A 20,785-nucleotide genomic window follows, 5' to 3' on the forward strand; every position below is an offset into this window, starting at 1 on the left:
ATGTAACATTTTGTCCGCTTCATTGTTTTTTTTTTTTAAGTGACAGTTACAGCCGTTTTATTGCATTACTAGTAAATGGTTGGGAACTTTTGTCAGGAACTGGATTAAGCAGTTCTGTGTAATTAAGTGTAATCATGACGTTAGTGTCTTGATTTCCTGTTAATGCTGTCATGTTGTAAAAAATCACAAACTATTCCCAGTAAGTTGCATGTTTAGCCTCACACTCTCTGATTCTTTAGCACTGGGAAAAACAAGCTACAAAACAGAACAATATAAGTGTAAGATTAATCTGTCAAACGTTCAGAGTTATAAAGCTATATTTGGTTGCACGTTCCTGCTTCCAGTTTCTCAAAATGTTTTTTCCCCCTAACAGTCACTCAATATGGGTCAAACCCAATAAAGAAACAAATACAAAATAAAATATTATTCTGTATATGTTAAAAAATCTAGCATGGTTCCAAACTGTGTTTTAGCTTCATTACTGAATCACCACAGTTAGAACATATAAAACATAAGACATCTGTAAATTAGACTTAATATAAAAGTTTAATATGTGTTTTAATATATGAAGGATAATGAAATGTCATTTTTAAAATAGAGAAAATGAAATGGCACATTAGGGTACATTATCTGATTTATTTCAAAGTAGAATTGAGAATACATCCACACACACACACACACACAAAAATCCCTTTTCCGGCATCACATATCACTTAATGTGAATAATACACAACAAGCTCTGTTTACAGTAACCACACGCCATGAACTCAGCAGCCTCAGAGCGTGTCACATGATGCTGTCTTGTCACGTGACCTCATCGGAAGTTGCCTGTGCTGCTCGCGAGTGGACGCTTGTTGTAAACATGCGGTAACCGGAGAGGAACTTTTCAATGAACCACAGAGGGCCAAAACAAGCCCGTTGAACAGACTCGGGTCCCGTTGTGCTGTGAATTAAACTGGAATTTTAATGCCGACAGCCTCTGCGCGTGATTTTAAACCGCTGACATGGCCGAGGTGGACGCGAATAAAGTCAATCATATTTCCTCCGGTGAGTGATCATAACGCTTGCGATGTGACGATTATGAACTAGATGCTGATTATAATGTTTATAATGTTAATTATGGAGCCTTTCAGTGCGTCGATGGGGTGTTAGACCGCAAAAGTGGAAATATAATCCTGTTTTTTTTATGGAATGGATTTCAAAATAGTGCGTTTATTTTCCGCATTGTGGTTTTGTATCGTATATGTAGTGCACAAAAGTGCTGAGTTAGGATGCACAACAATATCAAATGTCAAAGATTTGAGTCCGTTTATTGGTCACGAGCACTGGATCAGACCAGGTTATTTTTTTAGTTTTAGTCTCGCAATATTTAATTGGTCTGGAAGTAAATAAATAGCTGTTTTTGTAGGGACGTTGCAAGTGCCATTATGATGATTCATGTCTTAAACTGTCTTTCCTGTCCTACATCCTCAACAGAGCTCACAGAAATGTTTAGTTTTGAGCATTGTGCAAGCTTGTGAACCGTCGTTCATAATGCAGATTCTTGTGGTCACTGTGGTCACCATTTATGTTTCACTTATGCTCAGTGCCATAGCTACCATTAATCAGTATTCCCTTTTAAATTCCCTTTGGTCCCCTCAGTCCTAAATATTTGGTTACATCCTTGCTTATCCTGTTTGCGAATAGCCCTGTTTGACTTTGTTGAAAGCTTTTGTGGTTTGGATGATTCAGTATTACATCAAGAGGCTGGAGAGACTGCTGTGTTAGTACATAGATTGTGTATGTGATTTATTTTCCGCTTGTTTTTGGATTTTCTTCCTCATTTGTGTCACATTGACCTTATTCCTACAGTAACACCACAATGGGCTAATGGAGTCATAAACGTTACTGGAAATTATAACTACATTTGCCAGCTTTTCATTTCACTTGGTTTATAATGACCATAAAATCGCTGAATGTGTAGAGAATATAAACCTGATCTGCTTAATAAGAGCCGGTGAATCTGTTTCAGATATTTTGAAGTTGTAGATTGGAGGTGTATAGTTTTTAAACTGTGTTTAACACCACAGTATTGTTGTTCAATCTGATTGTTGATGGATCCTGTTGCACATTTTTCATGGTATTCAATTCTAAAATCCCACCACAATATTGGCTGGCAACTGCAATTTCATGGTCTCAAAGTAGTTCAAGTTTGTGACTAAAATACAGTTATATATTCAAACTAATAATGGTAATTGGGCTGTTTTTAAGTAGCTAAACATTAAGGTAAAAAAAATTATCGTATTTGCTTGCTTTTTTTTTGGTCTTATTGTGAAAGTGTTGTGGTCTTGTTGTGAAAGAATGTTATAAAAAAAAAGTCATTATAATCTTTAGCAACTTGTTTCTAGGGTTGGGTATCGTTTGGTTTATTTTTCATCCCGGTGCCAAATCGATACTTTTAAAATGGTTCCGTGCCTAAACGGTGCCTGAACCGCTACTTATTAAAAAATAAATAAATAAAAATTACTAAAATTATGGATTGGCCATTAGCACTATAAACACATGATGTCTGTTTCATTCATACTGGACGCCAGAGGGCGCCCTCACACAGAAAATCCACATATCCAGTCAGAGAATGACCTTCCAGGAAATCGCTTATATGGACAAAGGCATGCCATTATAGCTGTAACTGAGTAAACGGAACATATAAACGTTTTGAATGATAAAACAAAGACAATAAACACTCGACTGCGACAATATAGTTTATCTGTGTTATTCAAGTAAAGTGTAATTACTGCATTCACGTGCTCTTCGGATGCTCTCATTTCCCGAGTTGTGCTTTTAAGTCGGAATGTGAAAACAATATGGACTCTCGTTACTACAAAATTTGTTGGATTTGTATTATTAGAGCTCTCCGACTTGAGTTCACGTGCATTTTCTCAGTCGGGAAATTATTTTTCACGTGCGGTGCCGGTGATGATGCTTCTTACGTCCGTTTCGGAGAACCAGAGGACAAATATTGCAATCAATCACTCAGGCATGGCACCGAAATCTGCATTCTGATTCGGTTCTAGTACATACCGGTTACATAGGTACCGGTGCCATATTGGTACCGGGTTTTGGTACCCAACCCTACTTGTTCCCCCACTGAAAGGACTTTCTGCTGGTTATTTGATAAAGTTATTCAATAGTCAAAAACCTATTTAGGATTTATTATAGAAAATCTTAATTCAGTTTAACTCTGTTCCATAATGTAATACCCACTCCAATACCCACTATCAACATTCAATCATTTCACAATAGATTAGAAAAAGTACTACATTTTATTTCTTAATATTATGATGTTTTGCTCAAAAATATGTTAAATTATGGAAGTAAAATGGTTTGCGTTTGCATACACCAATTCACGTTGTCTATAAAGGTACGTTCACACTGACCGCACTTTTGCATGTATAGCTTTTCAGTTTTTTCCCTTGAAAAACATGCAATAGATGGAAATGTTTAGCTGTTGTGATTGCATCTTTTGCAGCATCTGAAAAAAAAAAAAATGCTGCTCTCAAGTTGATAGAAGTTCAACTTTTAAACAAGACTTCTCTCTTTTTTGTTTTTTTTTTGTGTTTTTCTATATAAATGTCTCCTAGTTCAACATACAAGAAAAATATCTTGAGAATATTTCATAATTAGTTTTTTTTCTAGTGTTGCGCCAAATAGATTTTTTTAATGAATTAATTTTTTTACTGAAACCAAAATTAAAATGTTCATTTAGCTAAAAAAAAAAAAAAAACAACTCAAAAATAAAGTAATCAGTCATAGTAGAGTTCTTTGGCAATGAGTCGCATCTCAATATTTCAGTCAAACAAATTTTAATACATACTGCTATTGTAACATTCTTTTTGGTCTCTGCGAAGTGTGTTCAGTCCACAGCTTACAAGTTCAGCTGTTGTAGTTTATCCGCATTTTGTGCACAAAAACATCTTTTGGTCAGTAATTGCAGCCCTTTTTTGCTTGCTGAAATTTCAGTGAATCCCAAGTTTTTCATAATATAATTGTGTGGCTTTATGTACCCACAGATTTGTGTGTGGGTGTGTGGAGTTCATGGGTGGCTCAGGCAGAACGACAAACCCTGATGTCATCTGTGATAGGATTATTATAACATGCTGATAGCCAAACCCTTGACTTATTATGACGGCAAAAGCCTGTGTGGAGAAACGCCTGTGCTCCGAAAACATGCCTACCTGTAAAACTGGAAGGATGAGATTTTTTCAGTTTATTTTTCGGCATTTGATTGACTCTAAGTGAGTGAGTGAGTGAAGTGACATGTGACATGTGGCCCATACTCGGAATTAGTGCTCTGCATTTATCCCATCCAAAGTGCACACACACAGCAGTGAACACGAACACACACCCGGAGCAGTGGGCAGCCATTTTTTTGTTGCGGCGCCCGGGAGTAGTTGGGGGTTCAGTGCCTTGCTCAAGGGCACTATCACTTGTAGTCATACTCCAGTGCTCATGAGCGGCTTCAGACGCCCACATCGACTGCAATTTTGCTATGAAGATTCCTATCACTTCACTAGAGTACATTGAAAATCTTCCTGTTATACAATAACAAGAATGTGGCGCATTTGAGGCATTGTGCTTTAAGGCAAGATTCCAGTAGCTTGGCTCTGACAGACACAGATTTGCTTCTAGATGAACAATGATGGTTTTGATTAGAGAGACCAATGAGAGCCAATAGGTAGAGTTTCATAAACACTCTCAGTCTCTATCCATTATTGCTTAATCATGCAGTCATCGGCAGGTCAGATGTTCAAGAAAGTAATGAAATCAGGGAAATCACGTCAGCTTGGATACTCAGTGTGAACAGTACAGGAACTTAAAGGAACACTGATTGTCTGTACATTCTGCTGTGCGGTACTAAAATGGAAGGAAATTTCCCATATATCATCAGCCCACACACGCTGCGATCATTAATCTCATTTAAGTGACTGACTCACCTACTTTTGTCTTTTGTTTTTCACTTTCCGTTCAGCCTAGATTAGACGCTGTCACTCTGGATTGTGATTTATGAGGCATGAAAAATGGTGTTTCACCATATTTCTGTTACATATGTAGGCGTGTAGCTGTGTATAGTATGATTAATCTCAATAAAAACGAAATTAATATAGCATTAGTATCATCAAATCGTCTGTTATTTAATTAAATAAGTATATACGCAATGCGTTTGCTTAAACCATCTTCCCTTAACTTGTAATAAAAAGCACTTCACGCTGTTATCTACAAAAGAGATTTAAGAGTCCCTTCCGTTTTCTTTTTCTTTTTTCTTTTACTGTGAAATATTGCAATATTAATATTTATTTTTGTTTCATTTAATTTAATTTAGTAATAATATAATACAATTTATTATTATTTATTTTTTATTTTATAGTCATATTGACATGTAATCACAACATATTTGCCCAATTTGTCCAGCCCTACAAACACAGTAGACCTTTTTAATTGAATTTTAAATCACAAACACAGTTTTTATCAGAAAAATCATTGATTGATCATCAAATCGTGCAGCCCTAGTGTATTGCTTTGTGTGTGATTTATAATTTACTCAGTGATATACCTGCTATAATCTTGGCAGTTCTTTGTCTGTAGTCATGTAATTGAGATAACTGGTCATTGTGGTAGAGCTACTGTATAAAAAACACAGGACTGAATGAATCACTTACTGTTTTGGTTTGCACAAAAAAAAAAGGTCTTTACAGAATTGCACAAGAAAAACATGCTTTCACCACTTCCAAAAGTCATATTTCCTGTAGTTTCAGAAATGCTTAGAAACACTTTTGGGAAGTGTTTACTCAGTGATTTGTGGAGAAAGAAAGAAAGAAAGAAGCATAATTTTTACTGTTCCACATAACAGCTGTAGAGGAAGTGCATAGGCAGGATTGACGTTTTTGACACTTCTTCACTGTGAGAAAAGAAGACAAGCTGTTAAACTCAGAGCTTTGAGGGCACACTAAGAGACTGAAATAAAATCCAGCATTCATTCACAATCCAGCCATGCTAATTAAAGACGTGTCCTTGACAAACTAACCCGTCTTAAGCCCCTTTCACATGACTTGCTATGGAGTGAAGCATTAAGATTTGCTGCATTGCAGGTCAACAATGAAGCCTTGACAGTTTTTTCTTGGACAATCTGCTCAGTCTCAAGTGATCTCGCATCACTTTGAGGAAGAGAACGCTCATCAGATCTCAAGTTTCGGGTTGTGCACGTATAGGCGATCTCTGTCTTACTAAAGTAGACTTAAGTTCACATCCTTAGGCTCTAGTTGAGGCCATCTTGTCTTTCAGTCTGTCTGGTGATCTTAGTGTGAACTTTGATTCAAATTAAATTAACAAGTTCTGTTTTTATAGACTGTATATGCTGTGTAGGGTAAACTGTAAGATTTTTAAATGTTTTTGGAAAAAGTCTCTTATTCTCACCAATGCTGCATTTAATAACTGTTTTTTTATATATATTTTAAAATGTATTTTATTCCTGTGTATCACTAAAGCAATAAGCCCCAAGAAGCCGTGGTTTACAGTGAATTTATAACAGCTAAGGGCGTTATTAACCCCCGTAGCTGTTATAACTTCACTGTAAATCACGGCGTCACGGGGCTTACTGCTTTTATAAAACGGTTATTCCATATACGTAGTACGGTTTCACAAAATAAAACGGAGCAAATAAAATGTAATGATACTAATAAAAACAGTATTCTTCCACCAAACAATGTAGTTTCTCAGAATCAGTTGCAATTAGAAAACTAATGTGTTTTTTTACCTTGCATGCATGTAAACCTGTTTTAGGAAACTTATAAAACAATATTAGCAACCTTAAAAATGGCATAATAGGGGCACTTTAATTTCATTCAAAACCACAACAACAACAACTTACTGAACCTAAACTTGGTAATTTATGTGAATGTAATTGAAAGGGTATTAGAGTTTTGAAACAAAGAGACTATTTACATTGTGCTTTATCCCAATGGTACTATCAGTGTCTCTCTTTCTCTTTCAGAAGAGGATAGGCTACTGTTTCCGGTGACAGGCTATGATTTGAATGACTGCAGGGATGAGTATAGCAACCCCAGGCCGTCCCCGGTAACAGGTGGCTGGATAGGTGCTGACCAAGAAGAGGAAGCAGTGCGCAGGAAGTTAAAATATTTCTTCATGAGTCCCTGTGAAAAGTACCAAGCCAAAGGCCGAAAACCTTTTAAACTGGTATTGCAAATACTGAAGATACTTATAGTAACTGTAACTGTCACTTTAACAGATCTGTTAACGGAAATTTGACATGGAGAAAAAACAATGTGCATGTAAGGATATATATAAATGATAAAATATTAATTATTTAAAGAATGTGTCATTTTAAAATGTTTTTTGAAATACCTTTTAATTTGAAAAATCTGTCATTTTTAGTTTTCAGCCCAGTGTATCGAGATTTTCTGTTTCCAATTTGGGCAATTGGAATTTAGTTTTAACTAACTAGTAATGTTATAAATTTCTATATATTAATATTAAACAGTTTTGTATTTATACAATTAGAAATGTATATGGAGAAAAGGCATGTATAGAGCTCATATAATAAACATATATATATATATATATATATATATATATATTCAGTAGTGTCTAGATTTTGTTTCCAATTTGCCAAGTGAGTTAGAGTGCATAATTAATACTTTTTTTATATATGTCATATAATTATATTTATAATTCTAAAATATGAAAATACATTTTATTTAAAATGTCTGTAATTTTAGTTTTTAGTTTTGACCCAATGCGTCTACATTTTTTTTCCTTCCTATTTGGCTAAGTAATTAATTTTTTTGTGCATAACTATCAACTTTTGATAGTTATACACAAAATATGCACTTAAAATAATTTGATATACTGTAAATAATTGGCCCTGTTTTATGTTCAGATTCTGCTGGATAACAAAGCTCACAGTGGTAAAGTTAAGATCAGTCTTGATAATCAGGCCTCCATTAAGGAATGTAGAGACCCCAGTGTGTCTGGACACGGTAAGACTCAACTACCCCACATATCATTTTTTACATTGTGGATATTCATTATATATGCTTGTGCTCATGCTGTTTCTCTGTCTCCAGCTGATAGTTATGCTCGTGTGTGGTTTGATGTGACCGTTATAGTGGTTTGTATTTTCTCTCTGCTCCTCTGTGGTCGCTCGATCATCAGAGGAATCATTCTTCAAAATGTAAGACATTGTATCAGACAAATCCACATGAATGTGACAGTGATTACATAGCGAATCCTGCGCTAACATTCTCTCTTATATTTCTCTTCAGGAGTTTGTGAAGTACTTTAAGAGCTCTCTGAAGCGTCATGTCTGTTGGGGAGACAGAATGGAGTTTATTAACGGATGGTATATTCTGCTCATCATTAGCGACGTGCTCACTATCACAGGCTCCATTATTAAGATCGGCATTGAGCTAAAGGTGAGTCAGTGCAGAAAATGGAAATTGTGAAACATTTATGTGTACGGAGGCATTGCATTGGGTCGGCACAATCAGCAGGGATATTTCATACTTTGTTTCAACCCTCAGAACCTCTCATCCTACGATGAGTGCGGGATCCTCCTGGGCACCTCGACGTTATTGGTTTGGGTTGGAGTTATTCGCTACCTCACCTTTTTTCAGAAGTACAATGTGAGAAACAAACACACCCACACACCTGTGTTCATGCAGTTACACTGGCCATTTTGTATATTATTTCGTAAATTATTTTTAACAATGTTGCTTACATTTCTAGATTTTCACTGTCATCGGCTGAAAATAAACTTAAAATTCCTGCCTAACCTTATTCATGCTGTGCATTTAAGATATGAAATATATTTGAAATATATCACTACCAAGTCTGGAACTCTATAACATTTTTGGAATACTTTGAAGAACAGTATTGTCTTGAAATAACAACTATATTCTTTTTTTTTGTAAATTTTTTATTTTGGTGCTATTCACTCTATCATTAAATGCATCTGAAATGTCACCACATCTCTAGTGGAGATTTGCTTGTGAAACAACCAAGATGTTTTTTTAGGATGTGGATTTTATGTACTATATGGTGTTTTCCTTTCTCAGATTCTCATTGTCACTTTAAGAGCTGCATTCCCTAATGTGATCCGTTTCTGTTGCTGTGTGGCGGTGATCTACCTCGGTTATTGCTTCTGTGGGTGGATTGTGCTGGGACCCTACCATGTTAAGGTACACAAATTCAATATAATTCAATTATAATTCAAATAATTCAATGTGGTACTGTTACGAACCTCCTTTGATTGTTAAGCGTCTAGGGACTAAGAAGGGGAACATTGGACCAGTTCAGACCAAGGTGGTGACCTTAGAACACCACCTTCTCATTAATAAACCATCGTCTACAAAGTATGCAGAGCCTCTTTTCTTAGCAGCCTCGGAGCTAATCACAGCTGAGAAGCATTTTCTTAAAGATGGATCATCGTTTTGGCCAGCAATAATCTGCAAACGAGAGATAGGCAGGTCCAAAGAATGAGAACTTTCTAGCAAACCTTCTGAACTTTTTACATTAGAACGTCGTACATCATTCATCTTAATTTCAGAGATATTCCCATCATCTGCTAATGCATGCCCCACCAATGAGTCAGCCAAATCAACTTGCTCCATAGCCTCAGCTGACCGAGCGCGAGTAACTGCACAAGCAGGAAAAACCTCAGGATGGAAATTAGCAACATCATTAGAATTTAAGCAGTCACTCGGAACATCGGTTACCTCTGGCGCTGGCACCACTTTGCCTCCAGCTAAATCATTTCCCAAAATAAAAGTTATCCCTTTCATAGGAAGTGATCTACGAATTCCAACTCTCACAAATCCAGACACCAGTGTACAGTCTAAATGCACACGATGCAGAGGAACCGGCACTACTTGCATTTCAATCCCACGGACCAAAATATTTGAGCCACAATACGATTCATCAGAGAAAGGCAAAATATCAGACACCATGATGGACTGCATAGCCCCAGTATCCCGGAGAATAGAAATTTCTCTCCGATCCTCTTCCTTACCAGACAAAGAAACAAACCCTGTCATAACGAAAGGCTTGTAACTTACATCAAGGACATCAGTACAACCCGACAGCTCAGACATTACGAGACTGTTTACCTACTGCAATCTGAAAATGACTTGCTATTGCCAACAAATCATCCTTCTTACAACTATCTAATTGTTCTAACGAAGGATTTTCTAAAAACGTCTGCAAATCCAAACTAGCCATACTTACGATGCTGCTCACCACACATATAACTCTCAACACACACCAGTGAAAAGTATGCCACAAATGCGACGAACTGGCCTACATTATTCCAGGATCATCAAACTCAGAACAATTTATTCTGATCCCGGACGAGCCCCCATTTATGTTACGACCCTCCTTTGATTGTTAAGCGTCTAGGGACTAAGAAGGGGAACATTGGACCAGTTCAGACCAATACCAGCTTCACACTCGGTGTGTGAATGAAAGTAACTAAGACTAGAGACTAAATCAAGCGAACTTGCTTTATTATTGAAGACCGTGACAGTTGTTTACACAAGGCAAAAAGAAAATAAGTATGTATATAAAAATAAAGGAAATTATCTCCTAGCAATTGCTCCCATAACACTGCCCACTGCTATATCCACCTTTTCCGACAAACCGAGCACATTCATCTCCACTAGTCGATTATACACAACAGATTTAATCTCTCCCTTACGAGACTGTTTACCTACTGCAATCTGAAAATGACTTGCTATTGCCAACAAATCATCCTTCTTACAACTATCTAATTGTTCTAACGAAGGATTTTCTAAAAACGTCTGCAAATCCAAACTAGCCATACTTAGGATGCTACTCACCACACATATAACTCTCAACCTACACCAGTGAAAAGTATGCCACAAATGCGACGAACTGGCCTACATTATTCCAGGATCATCAAACTCAGAACAATTTATTCTGATCCCGGACGAGCCCCCATTTATGTTACGACCCTCCTTTGCTTTTTCCTAAAACTAAACCAAACAAACAAAAACACAACAAGAAAATATCACAGCCCAAGTTCACAAAAGCCGCTTTTCGCGTACACTGGCGTTTCCCTTATATAGCACAGCTGGACGTCAATCAGCGAGCGCGATGGAAGAACAACCCCCTCCCGTCATCAGACCCAATCAGCTCGTCCCGAATGATTGACAAGTGAGCCGACCAATCCGCACGTCACCTGCAAAAGTGAAAGTAAAAGGGATAGAGAGAGAGACAGCGCGACAGGGGAAAAACTCAAGCAAAAGAACACAAAAACAAGAAAATACTCAAACGACAAATCAGCGTCACATAGGGACGTAACAGTACTACATGGAACATGTCCAAAAAAGGCAGATTTGGTTCCTGAGTAAAATAAATATATATTGTTACTACAATTATTACTGTTTTTACTGTATTTTTTTTTACTAAATAAATACAGCCTTGGTGAGCATATGAGACTTTCAAAAACATTTAAAAATGAAACTTTTGAGCATTCGTGTATAAATAAACACATGCACATGTGTCCTCTCTCTCATTATATATGGCATGTGGTGTTGATGGTGTTTGTTTTGTTTCCTCAGTTCCGCTCTCTCTCGCTGGTGTCTGAGTGTCTTTTCTCTCTGATCAATGGAGATGACATGTTTGTGACCTTCAGTGGCATGCAAGAGAGCAGCATGCTCGTCTGGGTCTTCAGTCAGGTGAGTTTCACCTTCACGTCCTCACACAGGTGCTACAGGGTTCAGAGCAGTAAATATACTCTTGTTTCTTTTGCAGGTTTACCTCTACACGTTCATCTCTCTGTTCATTTACATGGTGCTCTCTCTCTTTATCGCTCTTATCACTGGAGCTTATGAGACCATCAAGGTAAGAGTGAAAGACGAGGCAGATGCAGAGATAGAATTGAAAAACATGTTTTTGTTAATGATATCCTCTCTCTCACACACACACACACACACACACACACGCATATATAAACATACCTGTCTTTGTAAAATAACTATTTTAACCATACCAATTTATTAGCATTTTTTATTTTAATGACCTTTTTTTTTAATCAGTTTTACTTCATTTCTTAATGATCTATTTTTGTATTCCTGTCATTGTAAATGATGTATTTTAATGTTTTTTTTTTTCCTGATTAACTCAAAAAAGTGTTATATGTGGCAGGTAGTAAAACGAAATGTGGAGTAAGATGATCCAAACAGCTTGATTATAGTAACATGATATCCTTTCATTTCCATTCAGCATCAAACTCAGGAGCCTATCCATATCACTGATTTGCATGCGTTCATCGCTGAGTGCACCGACACACCCAGCTCTGGAAAGTTCCGCGGCATCGAGACCTCGCCATGCTCTTTCTTCTGCTGCTGTGACAGGTGTGTCACCATAGAAACAAAGAAAATGCTTCTTAATATCAGCAATCACAAATTTAACCGCCACTAATTAACACAAATGTATTGCTGATACATTCAAAATAATTAGAATGCAGTAGAGAAGAGCACAAATAATACCATTGCATACATTGATGTTTAAGAGAGATACCAGTTCTTAAAGGTAAAGTATATAATTTCCACATGTGTTACCAAATAGAATTGCAAAAATGTGTGGGTTTTTTGCAATTTTTCTTTGATAGCACCCCACTGTTTATATTCTTAAGAAAATCAACCTACTGAACCAGCTTATGGTTGTTACTACACCATAAAGTCAGCGTGAAATTAAAATTCACCCCATCTATTTTCTAAATGCATGCTATAGATCAGTGCTGGGAAGGTTACTTTGAAAATGTAATAGATTACAAATTACAAGTTACCCTATTTAAAATGAAATAAGTAGTGTAACCATTTCAATTACTTTATTAATGTAACAGATTACTTTCTGATTACTTTTATACATTTCTAATGAATGTTTGTTTTCAACTGCAGCATTAACCTTACAGTAGTACTCAACACTGAATACTGTTAGACTTTAAAAATCCTTCATCACTTAAATTAAGAATAATTTATTTTAAAGCACAGTCACCACAAAATCAGACTTTAGTACCTCTTTTTACTTTGAGACAATTCTGAGGTTAAATACTGATTTATAATCATAACAAGAAATAGTTTAATAGCTATGATGCTGTTTTTTTTTTTTTTATCAAATCTTTGTATAGCTATGTCAGGAAACACTGGCATCTAACAATGCCTTGGAAAAAAGTTAATCAGTTAATCTTAAAGAAATCAAACACATACCTGCCTTTAAATGGCAGGAGGCACCGTACACATCAGAAACAGGCAAAGCAACAAATTAATATTATTCAACATATCCTAGCTTTTTACAGAAAAATTAATTACAAAGAAATAGCAAGTAACATGAAAAATTGAAGTTGAAAGACTGAAATGGTATTTTCTTTTAAAGGGGTCATATGATGCTATTTTAAAGATCATTATTTTGTGTATTTGGTGTAACAGAATATGTTGACATGCTTTAATGTTCAAAAAACACATACTGTACATTATTGTAGGTCCTCTATGCCCCGCCTCTCTCAAATCTTTGTTTTATTACAAATTTGAAAAATTATTTTTTACAGTGTAATTTGAGTGCAACACCCAAATCTCAATATCCAATCAACAACTGATGCATAGAATAAAGTCCTCGCCCTACATTTTCTTTTTTCAATAATCAGTAACAATATGGAAGAAAAAATCTGTCACTACTTCCGTGTCATCGTGACTTTAAACAGTGATAGGAGAAAATATTTTAAAGGGGTCCTATTATGCTCTTTTACAATGTCTTGAATTTGTTTTGGGGGTGTACTAGAACATGCTCTCATGCTTGGTGGTTCGAAAAACGCATTATTTTTTTTACATAATTTACATTATTACAATACCTTTCTCCCCATCCTGGCACAAACGGCTCGATTAGTTCCGGGTTTGATGAAGGCCCGCCTTCCGAAAAATGAAATGTGATTGTGATTGGTTAGCTATCCCAGTGTGTTGTGATTGGCGAACAGATTAGACGGTGTTTCAGTACTGCCCCGCCCCTTGCCAAAGCAGCAAGTTCCGTCTGCTCTGTTTAGTTAAGGATGGCGTCAATATTGCCATATCAGTTTGAGCCGGATTCAGACCCAGAGAATATTGAACAAGAGGATCGCGCAGAACCTTTGCACGCACGGATATTGCAAGACATATTACAGTGGTAACGTTATTGTTGTTGTTGTTTTTTTTTGGCTAAAAATCTAAATTTAGATAGGATGTCAACAACCGCTTAAAAATAACTGCATTTACTATGTACATATAAGTGCATATGTATTATTTTTATTGTTGTTTAATTCTAATATTATAACATGAATTGCATTGAAACTGTTATACAGTTGAATTTATTTATACCATAGTCCAGTGTTTCCCAGGCGGCATATACAGTCGTGTTCAGAATTATTATTACCAAGGGTGCCAATAAACTCATAGCAAACTCATTCTCTGGCAGCAGGAGGCGCTGTTGGAGTGGTAGAGATCAAGGTTTCCCCAGTGCTCCGCTAAAAAAAAACACTGCTTTATCAGACATTTCATGCAAGATTAAATGAAAATGACATCCATTTTTCTGAAGACAGTCGGTTTCCTTCAGAAATACAGTGATATAAAAACACCCGCACTCAATGTATGGGAAACACTGTAGTCTCATAATCGAAGTGTAAATTCTGCAGATTACATCATTGTCCAGTATTGTACTGTCAGCAATTTATTATAAAAACGTTTCCATAATTGTAACATACATATTTACATACATAATTACTCCGGTGCATGTGTAATAACTTGCGAAAACTTGAGGCTACAGCAGCACATCTTCTTCGTCGTCGTCTTGTCTGATGCACCACGACCTCGCCCCTCCCCACCCCCCAACCATTTATAACTGAACGTGTCTGTTGGTGAAACCCTGCAGAACCACCACATATGAGGACGTCCACCTGGTCAACTTGGTCAACTAGGGGACTTGATGCCTGAAGACTAAACCTCCCTCTGTTGGTCACACTGTGGTACTGCAACAGGAAGGAAGCCAGTGGCAATGAGAGGAAACCTCCAGACAAAATACCTAAGAAGTCACAGTCACTTCACTTCGGACCTTATGTGGACAAGAGCACATATGATTTTTACAAAAGAATCGCTCCAGTCTGGGATAATTTAAGTTTTACCTCAACTTGTTCATAGTTTTAACTTAATTCTGGAGGTTGCTAAAGGCAGCTCAGTACTGCCTCTTAATCTATACGAATAAAAACACTCAGACATTTTGAATTGGGAGAATATTAGACGGATAACAAACTGCACACGTGCAGGCGATGTGTACAGTAATCATTCCCTGAATGTTGATCCCACATGTTCATTCAGTGCACGTGCTGTGGTGTGCAAGTGGGTCATCAGTGGCCAATACTGGGAGACAGTGGTCAGTGATTCATAACTATTGCTGTTTGTTCTGTTGGATCGTTTTTATGTCTTTGAGTAACGTCTAGTCATGTGTAATGTCTGCATCCGAAGGAGACTGAACTGGCAGGCCTAACCGAAAGATGAGGAGACCTTGTGATTAAACATCTTTTAAAAAACTGGCTCTTATTCAGCATTTAGAGCAGAAACAGCACTCCCTGGTGTTATAATATCATCTCCACTTACCCATAACAAAAATACATGCTCTGCTAGCATCAATTCACACCCAGAATGCCTCAGAAACGTAGCCTTAATTTTTTTTCTGGTGTGTAGAGCTGGCTGTAATTTGGAATGTAATACCTTATTGTTGAATAGTATGACTTTGAGTTGCTTTTTTGTATTTTTTATGAGCTTTTTACCAGTAATTCCGTACTGATTCAATTTGTTTTATACGAAAATGGAATCAAATGCATACTGTAACGTGAAATCTGATTTTATAAATGATATTAAGACAGCCTTAACCTTGATGATTTAGTATTTTATAGAGAAATACAGACTTTTACGGCCACCCTTCATCAGCTTTGTTTTAAAACTGAGGCCTTCAAGAAAGCTATTATTATAAGATTACTGCTGAGGTCATAGTGTTCTGTTACCATGGTGACATATTAGAACAATAGAACTCCTCAAAAATGCTTGACCCATGCATGACTCTCACTTCAGAGGACAAACAAGCCTAATTTTATCTTCTCCGTTATACTTGACTGATAAGAGAAGGAAGAATAAATATTTGAATTCTGGGGCCTGTGCAAGCCATTAACTCAAGTGCAGAATAAGTGGGACCAATCATATTATTTTGATGTCAGCAGATGAATGATGATTTGATTTTGCTATTAATATTTCTATGTTATTTTAATGTGTAATTCAATCATGTTGTAGTGTAGTGTTTTATTTATATTGTGTTGGCTCTGATGCCTTTCTGTTTCAAATGAACTTAAAGCGCACAATCTGCAAACAAACCACACTTTCTATTACTAACATGTGAAGCTACACAGTGATGTTGTTCAGAAAAGTCACATCATGTGTTGTCAGATGTATACCTGAAATATTTCATATTTCATTTTAGCCTGATAAATTGTTTTTTTATGTTTTGCAGTGGAAAACTTGTGCAAATACTTTGCTGACAATGGCAGCACAAACAGTATGTAGATAAAATGATGTAGAAGAATCTGCTGACTTTTCAAAGTGGAGGATTTTTTATTTCTTGATTTTTCTTTCATTTGTTTTAAACACATTGCACATTCTGTCCAAACTTTGGTTTTGACGGTCATATTTTTTTCATTTTTGTTCAGTACAGAGATTTTCTGAAGTCTTTATAATATAGACACTTTTCCTTTTCCTGTTGTTGTTCCACATTAGGGTTAATTAGAAAACACTTTTTAAAACTGTATTGACCACCAATCATGTACATGTTTTCTTACTATTCCATATGACCACTAGGTGGTACAAATAGAGCATTTTACCCCAAATCTGAGCACTTTCACATTAAAGTGGTGTCTGTGGCACCTAAATTGCACTTGTAAAATATGAAAGTTGCTTATTTAGCCAATATACTGTATGTGTAAGAGGGAAGTTTGTAGGCATGTTTAAATAGCTGGTCTAAACAGGTGCGCTAGCCAATGCACGTTGTTTGAGTTGGCTATCTGAAACCACAGAAAGAGATTACACACACTGTTCAAACAGAGCAACCCCCTCAGATGCTGATCTCAGACCTGTGGCCATTCTATAAAGGCCTGCTTTATTCTCAATCTGCGGTGGGACTCTGAATATGAGCCACACCCAGCTATTCAAACAGAATGAGTTAACAGGAAGAGATTTAATTTAACCACCTCAATAAGCTCATTGTGATCACATACAGGCAGGTTTTACAGCACTATAACGAAGATAATCTTCTGAGGCTTAATTTTGACTGATTTCTTAATTCATCTCATCTAGAACTAATTCTGTGATGTCTATTGTGCAGAGATGTTCACAAGATCTTAATTATATTTTAAGTAAGGGGTGAGGATAGCAAATGCCAGACTTATGCGCCTTAAAATGGTAGAGGATAAATTGAAGTGTAAATTCTGCAGATTACATCATTGTCTAGTATTGTACTGTCAGCAATTTATTATAAAAACGTTTTCATAATTGTAACATACATATTGAGTGGACTTTGAGATTTGTCAGTTTGAAGATCTTTTTTATGCCCAAACATACACACTACACACTGACTAAAATTCAAAAAGTGAAAAAGCATAATAGGACCCCTTTAACATAAAATACATTTTAGCATAAAAAAATGACATTTTTGAGTTTTTACTATAACTGAAGGCTGTAATCGTGTCTGTTGGTGAAACCCTGCAGAACCACCACATATGAGGACGTCCACCTGGTCAACTAGTAAAGTCATGGGACTTGATGCCTGAAGACTAAACCTCCCTCTGTTGGTCACACTGTGGTACTGCAACAGGAAGGAAGCCAGTGGCAATGAGAGGAAACCTCCAGACAAAATACCTAAGAAGTCACAGTCACTTCACTTCGGACCTTATGTGGACAAGAGCACATATGATTTTTACAAAAGAATCGCTCCAGTCTGGGATAATTTAAGTTTTACCTCAACTTGTTCATAGTTTTAACTTAATTCTGGAGGTTGCTAAAGGCAGCTCAGTACTGCCTCTTAATCTATACGAATAAAAACACTCAGACATTTTGAATTGGGAGAATATTAGACGGATAACAAACTGCACACGTGCAGGCGATGTGTACAGTAATCATTCCCTGAATGTTGATCCCACATGTTCATTCAGTGCACGTGCTGTGGTGTGCAAGTGGGTCATCAGTGGCCAATACTGGGAGACAGTGGTCAGTGATTCATAACTATTGCTGTTTGTTCTGTTGGATCGTTTTTATGTCTTTGAGTAACGTCTAGTCATGTGTAATGTCTGCATCCGAAGGAGACTGAACTGGCAGGCCTAACCGAAAGATGAGGAGACCTTGTGATTAAACATCTTTTAAAAAACTGGCTCTTATTCAGCATTTAGAGCAGAAACAGCACTCCCTGGTGTTATAATATCATCTCCACTTACCCATAACAAAAATACATGCTCTGCTAGCATCAATTCACACCCAGAATGCCTCAGAAACGTAGCCTTAATTTTTTTTCTGGTGTGTAGAGCTGGCTGTAATTTGGAATGTAATACCTTATTGTTGAATAGTATGACTTTGAGTTGCTTTTTTGTATTTTTTATGAGCTTTTTACCAGTAATTCCGTACTGATTCAATTTGTTTTATACGAAAATGGAATCAAATGCATACTGTAACGTGAAATCTGATTTTATAAATGATATTAAGACAGCCTTAACCTTGATGATTTAGTATTTTATAGAGAAATACAGACTTTTACGGCCACCCTTCATCAGCTTTGTTTTAAAACTGAGGCCTTCAAGAAAGCTATTATTATAAGATTACTGCTGAGGTCATAGTGTTCTGTTACCATGGTGACATATTAGAACAATAGAACTCCTCAAAAATGCTTGACCCATGCATGACTCTCACTTCAGAGGACAAACAAGCCTAATTTTATCTTCTCCGTTATACTTGACTGATAAGAGAAGGAAGAATAAATATTTGAATTCTGGGGCCTGTGCAAGCCATTAACTCAAGTGCAGAATAAGTGGGACCAATCATATTATTTTGATGTCAGCAGATGAATGATGATTTGATTTTGCTATTAATATTTCTATGTTATTTTAATGTGTAATTCAATCATGTTGTAGTGTAGTGTTTTATTTATATTGTGTTGGCTCTGATGCCTTTCTGTTTCAAATGAACTTAAAGCGCACAATCTGCAAACAAACCACACTTTCTATTACTAACATGTGAAGCTACACAGTGATGTTGTTCAGAAAAGTCACATCATGTGTTGTCAGATGTATACCTGAAATATTTCATATTTCATTTTAGCCTGATAAATTGTTTTTTTATGTTTTGCAGTGGAAAACTTGTGCAAATACTTTGCTGACAATGGCAGCACAAACAGTATGTAGATAAAATGATGTAGAAGAATCTGCTGACTTTTCAAAGTGGAGGATTTTTTATTTCTTGATTTTTCTTTCATTTGTTTTAAACACATTGCACATTCTGTCCAAACTTTGGTTTTGACGGTCATATTTTTTTCATTTTTGTTCAGTACAGAGATTTTCTGAAGTCTTTATAATATAGACACTTTTCCTTTTCCTGTTGTTGTTCCACATTAGGGTTAATTAGAAAACACTTTTTAAAACTGTATTGACCACCAATCATGTACATGTTTTCTTACTATTCCATATGACCACTAGGTGGTACAAATAGAGCATTTTACCCCAAATCTGAGCACTTTCACATTAAAGTGGTGTCTGTGGCACCTAAATTGCACTTGTAAAATATGAAAGTTGCTTATTTAGCCAATATACTGTATGTGTAAGAGGGAAGTTTGTAGGCATGTTTAAATAGCTGGTCTAAACAGGTGCGCTAGCCAATGCACGTTGTTTGAGTTGGCTATCTGAAACCACAGAAAGAGATTACACACACTGTTCAAACAGAGCAACCCCCTCAGATGCTGATCTCAGACCTGTGGCCATTCTATAAAGGCCTGCTTTATTCTCAATCTGCGGTGGGACTCTGAATATGAGCCACACCCAGCTATTCAAACAGAATGAGTTAACAGGAAGAGATTTAATTTAACCACCTCAATAAGCTCATTGTGATCACATACAGGCAGGTTTTACAGCACTATAACGAAGATAATCTTCTGAGGCTTAATTTTGACTGATTTCTTAATTCATCTCATCTAGAACTAATTCTGTGATGTCTATTGTGCAGAGATGTTCACAAGATCTTAATTATATTTTAAGTAAGGGGTGAGGATAGCAAATGCCAGACTTATGCGCCTTAAAATGGTAGAGGATAAGTAATGCTAATAATGTTGAAGTCACGTGACCAGCTGTATCATAAAATGAACTAGTTGGTATTTACCAGACTTGTGCACCTTAAAGCGGTAGAGGATCATTAATAATGGTGCTGTATGATTGGCTCCACCCATAGATTCAAATTTGCATATTTAAGACAAAGCTGATCTTACAAACTAGACGATAAGAGCGGTATAGAACAGAGCACAGCTGCAGGCCTGTGAGAATCACATTACTTGTGATAGGGTAGAGACTGAACTATTTCTTCTTTTACGAGGTTTTCTATGTTACTCTTATGTATGTAAACAAAAATCAAGTGTTGCTTGTCCATCAATGACCCTTTCTTTGTTTAAC

General features: G+C 36.5%; 1 protein-coding gene across 1 annotated transcript; it reads left to right on the top strand.

Moving 5' to 3' along the window:
• Positions 1-778: 778 nt before the first annotated feature.
• LOC107712220 (mucolipin-1-like) lies at positions 779-19,473 on the top strand. The gene is made up of 11 exons (XM_016517386.1): positions 779-1,047; positions 7,028-7,263; positions 7,925-8,033; positions 8,121-8,227; positions 8,319-8,468; positions 8,577-8,678; positions 9,111-9,233; positions 11,634-11,750; positions 11,827-11,916; positions 12,298-12,428; positions 17,850-19,473. The coding sequence occupies exons 1-11, from the start codon at positions 1,005-1,007 to the stop codon at positions 17,884-17,886; spliced, it is 1,245 nt and encodes a 414-aa protein (XP_016372872.1). The 5' UTR covers positions 779-1,004; the 3' UTR covers positions 17,887-19,473.
• Positions 19,474-20,785: the final 1,312 nt, after the last annotated feature.

Source organism: Sinocyclocheilus rhinocerous, unplaced genomic scaffold, assembly GCF_001515625.1.
Source record: "Sinocyclocheilus rhinocerous isolate Xijiao unplaced genomic scaffold, SAMN03320098_v1.1 scaffold508, whole genome shotgun sequence".
Classification (NCBI taxonomy): domain Eukaryota; kingdom Metazoa; phylum Chordata; class Actinopteri; order Cypriniformes; family Cyprinidae; genus Sinocyclocheilus; species Sinocyclocheilus rhinocerous.

What these genes read in the sequence shown, in the direction of transcription:
- LOC107712220 (XM_016517386.1), top strand. Translation starts at nt 1,005, where the DNA reads ATGGCCGAGGTGGACGCGAATAAAGTCAATCATATTTCCTCCG. An exon ending in AGTCAATCATATTTCCTCCG is followed by an intron (nt 1,048 to 7,027) that starts GTGAGTGATCAT and finishes TTTCTCTTTCAG; the next exon opens with AAGAGGATAGGCTACTGTTT. An exon ending in TTCTTCTGCTGCTGTGACAG is followed by an intron (nt 12,429 to 17,849) that starts GTGTGTCACCAT and finishes GAAACCCTGCAG; the next exon opens with AACCACCACATATGAGGACG.